This window comes from Tachypleus tridentatus, chromosome 8 (genome assembly GCF_004210375.1).
Source record: "Tachypleus tridentatus isolate NWPU-2018 chromosome 8, ASM421037v1, whole genome shotgun sequence".
Taxonomy (NCBI): domain Eukaryota; kingdom Metazoa; phylum Arthropoda; class Merostomata; order Xiphosura; family Limulidae; genus Tachypleus; species Tachypleus tridentatus.
Window position 1 is genome coordinate 93,655,910 of NC_134832.1, and position 9,489 is coordinate 93,665,398.

General features: G+C 32.4%; 1 protein-coding gene across 1 annotated transcript in view; it reads right to left on the minus strand.

Annotated features, from left to right (window-relative positions):
* atms (RNA polymerase II-associated factor 1-like protein antimeros) overlaps positions 1 to 3,218 on the minus strand; it is a 58,980-nt gene extending 55,762 nt beyond the window's left edge. Inside the window, exon 1 of the mRNA XM_076450210.1 lies at positions 2,674 to 3,218. Coding sequence (XP_076306325.1) covers positions 2,674 to 2,750 — 77 coding nt within the window. The 5' untranslated portion in view covers positions 2,751 to 3,218. The remainder of the gene's footprint in view (positions 1 to 2,673) is intronic.
* Positions 3,219 to 9,489: the final 6,271 nt, after the last annotated feature.

Below are 9,489 nucleotides of genomic sequence, written 5' to 3' on the forward strand. Positions count from 1 at the left end.
GCTCCATGAATAACACCTGAAGAACAAAGTTCCAGCATGGGAATCCTACCTCAAAGTGGACCTAGGTTTATCCATTAATTAATACATTGACACAACCTGTATCTGTTATATTGACTGAACACTGAATAGCACAATTTAAAACACCAATATATATTCACACACAAAGCAGGAAGTTAATCTAAACAATAAATTGTACATCAAATTGTTTAAAGTAATAAATGCGGTGAAGATATGCATTTACTCTAATCACTCCTAATCTAATGTTAATACAAATTTCCAAGCATACGCATGCCTAGTTTGTTAATTCCAGCCAAACCACCTGGAATGAGCACTTATCTTACATTATTATGGCATACAGAGTAACGGAACAGAAGTTTACAGACTATTCATTAAACATGTTCATGCAGGAGTTTGCCCATCATTAAGTAAACAAACATAAGAAGCATTACAAGAAGACATAATTTCACTGGAGGAGATACCTGTCAAATACTAGATGACAGCTACCTAGGATGGCCAAATGATAGAACAATCATTGGCTGAAAGAACATTGGGATCCTTGCTTTCCAAGATAAAAAATAAATTATTGGATTCTCTAATGATTCAAGAGAATCATTCATCTGATCCAGTTGACTGAAAAGTATGGTAGCACACTTTGCTAGGTTTTATCCATATATTTGGAAAAATATGATATCTATATGCAGTGAGAAGTGTATTTCCTTTGAATTTACAATTGTTGACACTTATTATTTATATGTTTTGTTCACTGTTTATATTTAATTTCATATTTTTTTGTGTTGTATTCTGAGAGTAGTAGTACAAAAGGTAATACTTTAAGAATTGGTAAGATCAATGAGCTTCAGTTGATACAGTTTCAATTCTTCAACATATTTGAAACAGACTTTACACCAAAAAGCTTATTACATAAACATGAGTTATAAAAAGTCATTTCCTAACGATATAATAATTGAAAGCACATTGTTATAGCAATGCAAGGAAAAATAATGTTTTGTATATATTAACATGTCCTTTGGCATTTTTCTTTATTGTGCATTTTGATATGTTCTGGTTGTCACTGATGATAATAAGAACCAATAAGTGATAGCAAAGGAAAATATGTTACATGCCAAATACCAACTACACTACACCTGCTTCTTTATTACCAACAAGGCTTTTATCCTAACACCAGTGCTCATCAGACTGCCTGGGAAACAACAAATACAGTAGTATAGACTCTAAACATATATCCATTTTCATGAACAATGACTGTTATGATAAGAACTAAGTTATCTGAATGAATTGTAATCATCAATTTTATTTAAGTAATTTAAAATTCAGATTTTTATGTTAAGAATTCATAACACATTATTATAATCTTAACATACTTAACCTGATGACCAGTTTTATCTGCTTAAAATAACACTTTTGATATACTTTATTACAGAAATTATTTTACAATAATACACATTTTACATAACTCCCAATTGTTAGTTTTCGTAATTTTTCTGTCACAAAGTCAATCTTTCACAACACATTTCATATCTTTGTGGTATGTAGGCATTACATACATTTTCTACCTTTGTATTTTAATATAGGATTTTTCAAAATATGTCAGTTATTCTGGTCTATGCAACATTTTACATATCTTCAAAAAATGTTCATGTCACTATTATTATTTCTGCCTATATTTCTATGTCATACCCCAGTGACAGCACATGGTCTGTCCATGGGAATAATACATATCAATCTGCATCTTGAGTTTTAAAGTAGACAGCTGTTTTTTTCCAACAGTAGATCAGCTGGTATCTTGAAGTTACTGTCTATGTTATTTTCTAATGAAAATTACCAGTCATGTACAGAATATTAGTAGTTATGGGTAGTACTAATGTTACCGATATAACTAAAAAACATGAGGTTTAATCACTCTTGAGAGAAAAAAGAAATTGGATCAATTTCTCCAGCAAAATTCATCTGTCTGGTGGGAGACATAAATAAAACACTGTGTTTTGAATGAAGATTCTTCATTATGTTTTTGTACAATTGTGTCCAGTCTCTTGATTTCTCACAAACTCGAATAGCTCAAAATTACATTGTAATGTATTTTTGAATCTCCTATTATTCTGTAGACCTATCTTGTCACTAAAAGAAAACAGTTAGACCTGAAAATACCATCTTCTTCTTTGTTAAATATCTACAACTGAAGTTAATACTTTCATCTTTCACAATTCTTTCCTACTCCTAGTATAAAAATAATTTCAGTTCTCTACAGCAATCATTTTTAAAGATTGTAAAAATATATAATCATGCTATTTTAATATTATTTTTGCACATTTGTTTCATTTACATCTTCCTACCATTAGATCAATAATATATTATATAATGTCTAACACAAGAAAAAAACTAAATTGGTATTAATATTATTATTCTACTTCATACTTATAACATTGTTATGACACTAACTCATTCTTTATTATTATCATGCTTCACATTAATTAAAATTATTAGTAATTAAAAGCAACGATGTCATGTTGTTCTGTTAAAAAGAAAGGAAGAAAAAGTACTTAGCTAGATAACTTGTGTAATTTTAAGAATTTATGAGTCAAACTGAAAGCAAAGCCGAGTATGTTGCAACTTAATGTACATTATGTAACTTTACTTCCAACTTATCTAGCTAACCTTTTTTCTCCGGGCCTTAGTTTTCTATCTCGTTCTGATGTGCTTGCTTGAGATCCCGTCTGTATTGTAGGAGGCATTACTTGGATGAAAATTTAAAATAAACTAATGACGAGCTAATATACATAAAATAGTTAAGCCTAATATTAAAATACAAACAACACGTCCAACGATAACACTAAGTACTCTCGTTCAAATCAAACTTTCGCATGAAGCCTTCTCACCACTCTGGTGCGAATCTGGTCACCAAAGCTTTTACATGAAAACACCTAGATATCAATAAAAGTTATTCTAAAGCTCGAAACTTACACTAAAAGCGGTATTTTTTGCAGTCTTTATCTTTTTTTAATAAAATATTTTTTATTTAAAATAACTTTGTATGTATATAACGAGCAACTTAGCAGTCTAAGACTAGAGGAAAGGCAGCTAGTCATCACCACCCACCACCAATCCTTGGGCTCTTTTAACCAACAAATAGTAGGATTGACCGTAACATTATAATGCCCCCACGACTGAAAGGGCGATCATGTTTGATGTGAGGGGGATAAGGAGTCGGGTGCCTTAACCACCTGGCCATGCCTGGCCGTTAACACAGACATTATTAAGAAACAACAACATCTGAAAATGTATTTTATTTATCAACGATAAATATTTCTCTCTTTATTTTTTACGCTCCATCTATAACATTTTAAACATCTTTACTGTGAATATTTCTTTTAAGTTAGAGATAATATTTGCAACTGCCCCGTTTTGTTTAAAATATTACTTCTTTCGAAGGAGTCAATATAAATGAAACTTAAATTAAAAAGCTGAACTGTGATCTGTTTAGTGAACTGAATAATCATTAAACAGTTGCTTTCAGAAAACGTAGTGCTAATATAAATTCAAGTAATTTTCTCAAATTAGGTTAGCTGGCCATGAGGCACGGTTAATGCGAAGCATTTGAACTTCCTAAAAACTAAAAGTATCTATATTTTAAGTTATCATGATATATGGGTAGCCCGAATGATTTTTATTTAGCATCAAATCAGATTTTCAACTGGGGTAAAAAACGTTTTATAACATTAAAAGGATTTGGTTTGTTTTGAATTTCGCGCAAAGCTATTCGAGGGCTATCTGCGCTAGTCATCCCTTATTTAGCAATGTAAGATTAGAGGGAAGTCAGCTAGTCATCACTACCCACTTCCAACTCTTTGGCTACTCTTTAATCACCGAATATTGGGATTGATTGTGACATTATAACGCCCCCACGGCTGAAAGAGCAAGCATGTTTGGTGTGATGGGGATTCGAATCCGCGACCCTCATAAGAAGGAATGGTGGCCTGAATTTGGTGGCATTTACTGTTATCTTTAAAAAACACCAAATTATTATACATTTGTTCATAAAAAATTTACGCTGTTTTAATAAAATATATTTCATGATTTGATGAAATTACTCAAACAACCGTTTTGCTCTAAATTTAATCATCATACCCTTATAGAGTGTAATTGCCTTAACACTAGAAACAGTGGTACTCATGGTGTGGACAAGTTGTACACAAATAATTGTATGCGAATAGAGAATGACCTTTGTTAAAGTTTTAAACTTGATCTGGTCACAAACAAAATGTATATGTATCTTGCACATCGAAATCAAATCAAAAGTATCATATGTTCGATAAATTCAAATTAATAAAATTCGAGTTATTAATTAGCTCCAAAGTTTTGTAAATTACTATTTGAAAGTGTTAACAGTTATAGTAGTGTTTTAAGCGCAGGCTCAGGCCCGTACTCAGAATGTTTGAAATGGTGTTCAAAATTAAGCATGTAAAGCGTGTTTATGCTACGCGGATCTGGGAGCTTGCCCCGTCCCCTCCCGAGTATTTGTAAAAAATAAGTGCTGTGAGATTAAATTTCAAATTAATTTTGTATGAAGTATAGCTTAAATAACTGCATGGTTATTCACATAAAATCCACAAACATCAATGAAAGGTCAGCAAATGACCATTCTGTCGTAACACTTCATGGGGAGCTAAATTTAGTTTAGTATCAATATGTATTTTTTATTATAGTAAAGTACAGTACTATCTATATGAAGAGTAGTTGTTAACTGCTAAATTATACTATTAATTTAAACAACTCTGTGCAACAATAGTATATTAGCTATCTCAATCATTAGCTATCAAACACGTACATGTACTACTGAAATAACATATTAGCATGCTCTATTTTTCTGGGGTGCTTCACCATAACTAACTTACAGTTTGAATGTTGATAGTGGTGCCATAATGATTACGTATTAAAACTAGAGCACTCACTCTTACTTCGGTTTGTGTACACCTCAGATAATTATTTAACTGGCAGTTTACAGGACAGTATGGCAAAGTTTCAGTAACATAAAGATATTTAGTACAACGAAGTAGGTTTTTAAGAAGTCAGACAGTATCGGGAGCCTGTCCTGGAGAGAAATAGAAAGCCATCTTGTTTTCCATCAATGAAGTTCTTCATCAAAAAATCTAAGGATTTGACAAATCTTCCCTGTAAAAGTCTATAGCCTTCCTAATACAGAGTTAGAAGTCTCTGATGTGAGTTTTAAAGGTATAAGTTTCTAAATTGATACTGCTTTCTTTACATGTGTATCAAATTTGGAGGAAAAATTACTTATAATGTGGTAAAGAAAAGGAATTGTTACTGTTTTCTAAACGTAATCATCCGTAGAACTATAACTTGCATTTGCACATTTGGTTTCTTACTGACTTAATCATGACATGCTAACATTAATATTAGAATTGTTTGTAATAGTACTGTTGTACTTGAAGATACGATATGAATAATCATCTACGTTCACTCTTAGTAAAGACATTTCTTTACAACATTGTTCTACTGGGAAAACATCAGAAACAATGTCTTGGTTTGGACCTTCCAAATTTACAAAACCTTATTTCAAAGAGAACGTTGTGAAGCTGTTAAACAAAAGTATTTTTCTTATTTTCAGAAGTTCAACTGTCATTAAGTATTTCAAAATTATCATCCCTGTACAAATACTCTCACTTATGTGAAGTAGAATGGAAGATATAAACAGAATTTTTCCAACCTTTAGTATTCTTAAACTAGCGTGTAATGTACATATTGAGTAGAGGAAGAATTTAATGAAGCTGTTTCATTATGGATATACTTTTGATAGGTTGCTTTCAATAGTTCACTACAGTTAAGTGAGGATTTAATTCAATAGCTATTCCTTTAACTTGATCAATACAATTTCGTATTGGTGGAGCTCATTATGAAATTATAATAGAATGGTTAACTGAGTGTATAAAATTTTATTTTACATACTTCGGATTTGTTTTTAAGCACCAGATCTTTCTCTAGCCATGTTGGATGCTCCATCATATTTTTAACAACGCAATTCATTTAGATATAATCCAACATCAGTAAATATCTTTGTAACGTACAATATCTGTTGCTCTGGCCCTTTATAGTTAAACATAACCAACAAGTACTTATCTAGTTTCACAGTTGTCAGGGGACATGTTGTTAAATGTTCCATGTTGAGAAGAGACACTTCAGCAGGTAAAACAAAGTAGAATCCCGCCTTTTTTATTCATCTACAAGTTTAGCGCGAATTATGTATGGCATTTTCTGCCTTAAGTATTTCATCATATTAAGCATAAAGTTTCAACAATACCAGAAAATTGCCAAGATTTTAAAAAATAATTTACATATTTGGTATCGATATGAAATACCAAGCATTATTTTTCTAAATATAAAATGGCACGAGTAATTAGATTAATAATATGATTATTCTGAATTACATTTGATTGAAGGGCACTGTTGATGATAATATTAATTATAAGGAAAGGTAGATGTTAATAATGCTATCTGTCCCTAATTCAACAATGTAAGTCTTGATAAAAGGCAACTAGTCACCACCACCCACTACCAACTTTTGGAATACTCTTTCACCAACGAATAGCGGGAGTGACCGTCACATTATAACCCCCACACCTGAAAGGGCGAGTATGTTTAATTGGACGGGGATTCGAACCCGCGACTCTTGGATTACGACTCGAATGCCTTAACCGCCTGGCCATACCGGCTCGGTCAGAGATTAGGTATAAGCGTTTTGGTAAAGAGTACCTTTATAACTAACATATTTCCATACATTTGGAACGATGGATTAAGTAGCCGTTTCTGGAAATTTCTATTGAAGTCCAAGAACCTTTTCGAGACTACAATAATGTCGTTTAATTAATGTTATATACATCAATTTGTATAATGTTTAAGTGTTATTTATATTGATTTGTAGAAGGCTTAAATGTTACTTGCATTCATTTCTATAATGTTCAAATTTTATTTTTATCTAAGGTGGGTCTAAGATACAGTGTGAAAAATGTAATACGACGTCAATCGAGAATAGAAAACCTAATATAATATGTGATGAAAAGATCATAGACCAAGTTACGAGTTTCGCCTACCTTGAAATAAAAATACGGATATATGAAGGTAGCCATGAAGAAGTAAACTGGTTAAGATAATATCACATTTGGAAGGCTCATAAAGCTATTCAACAATAGAAGTACGAACAACAAAATGACAGTTAGTTTCTAAAATTATTTTGTTTTGTCTGTCCTGCTGCATAGTAGCAAAACAAGACAGATGCACAGAAAATACGAAAAAGTTAAGTGCATTCCATATGTATATTCTGCGTCAAATATTGAAATTACCATGGAAGGATAAAGTATCAAACATTGAGGTGCTGAAGCACGTAGAAGAATGTAACCTGATGAGATTAAGATGAATGTGTTACATCATAAAAATGTATGCCATAAAAATTGTGATGAATTGGAAGGTTGAAGACGGAATTGAAACGAGAAGACAACCAAATCTCACGTGAAAAAGGTGTAATGAGAAAGACATCTGGGAAAGAACTATCATAGGGGAAGAAATGGAAAAGATGGCATTGGATAGATGAAAGTATAATCAATGAATGGCCCAATATATTAGGAGACACAGAATGGACTAACTAATATAAGATTTTGAGTGTTAGTTATGTTTTAATAACGTATGACATTCATAATAAAACAACTAGTTTATTTCAATACAAAAATAATGTACAGTTGTGACAACGTGTGCCAGTGAAACCCTGCTGACCAATTGGGAACAAAAGTTGCTGTATTTTGTTACATTGGAGCATTTGCTGAGTGGAGTAACAATTGAACATGTCCTCGCTGCTTTAGGTCCTAGAGGCTGTTTTGGAGCTGATGTTACAGCCACAGTTACAATTGGTGTTGATTTACTCTTTTCTTTCACTGTGTGGACTGATGTAACCACTTTAAACTGTTTTTCCACTGCAAATGCCTCAGTGAGAAGTGAAATGTTCCCCAATTTCACGTGACTCAACATAGATTATCTTGGTAAACTCTTAATAAACGTGTCGACTACTCATTAATATTCAGAAGACATAGTATGAAATGCCTTTTTATGTAACTTCCTTAATTTCTTACACAAAACTAACCCAGTCTCCTTTGGGTCCCTCGTCTTAAAATTTAGAACTTAGTAATACGGGTTGCCCGGTTCTCACCAGGGTTGAATCTGTTGTGTAACTTAATATAAGCAGTGTTACAGTCATTGAATTGTATCTAATCTGTCCTTGAGTTCATATATTCCAAGCTTTCTTGAACTTGGCAGGTATACCTGTTTTACTTCATCATATAGAGATGCTTTACTGTTGAAATCCGCTCGAGATGTTGTAGAAAGCTTCTTATCTTTTCCATCACGTCTGAAGACATGTATTTTGATTAATATGTAGTCCTTGTGTTAACTCCTCAATATCTTAGTGTCTGTTTATATATATTACAGTGACTTTTATATACAGCTTAGACTTGTATGGCCAAGTTAGTGTATCATCACTCTCAAGTGTAGAGGTGAAACAATAGTTTGCACAAGTTAACATAGGCTGACAGTTAATCTTCTTCTTTCTTTAGATATATGTATATAAAACAAAAATGGTCGTTCATGAAGGCTATTTAGGATTGTAAGATACCGCACGAGGACTTTTGACTATTATATCAATGTAATATGAATGCAATCCTTATGTTTTTGTTTAAAAAACACGCCACGATTTCGTAGTTCTACCATTTACCTTTAGTAGCCAGAGAAGTCATTATAAATATCTAATAGTCAGTCTCAAAAAGAGTGAAGTCCCATCCGATTTTCCTACCGGTAAACAAGCAAAGTTTATTGTGAAGCATTGCTTTACTTTTTCCTTCGAGTCTTTCCTTTGTTGTTCATGTTAAATTTATTCTCGTAAAATATGTACTTAATATATTGTTCGTTACGGATCTTAATACTTGCTTTTTAGCTGTAAAAATAACATAATTAACATGATGAATTGAAACACTTACATTTTAATATAATAATTAAGTACAGTGTAACTTACATAGTGTTCCTACAACCCAAAGAGCCTATTTATATAAATTTCACACTTCATAAATAGGTGGTGAAACACATGTGTATTTACCTCAACCAGTTATTCAATATACCTAACATTAGTTCGTAATTTGAGGGTCGCGGGTTTGAATACTCAACACCGAACATCTTCTCCCTTTCATCCGTAGGGGTGTTATAATGTAACTGTCAATCCCACTATTCGTTGGTAAAAGAGTAGTCCAACAGTTGGCTGTGGATTATTATGACTAGTCACCTTCTCTCTGATCTTACGCTGCTAGATTAAGACGCCTAGCGCAGATAACCCACGTGTAACTTTGAGCGAAATTCAAAAAGCAAACAAACTTTTGGCATATCTTATATGCATTCCTTAATAATCTCTATTTCATTGAA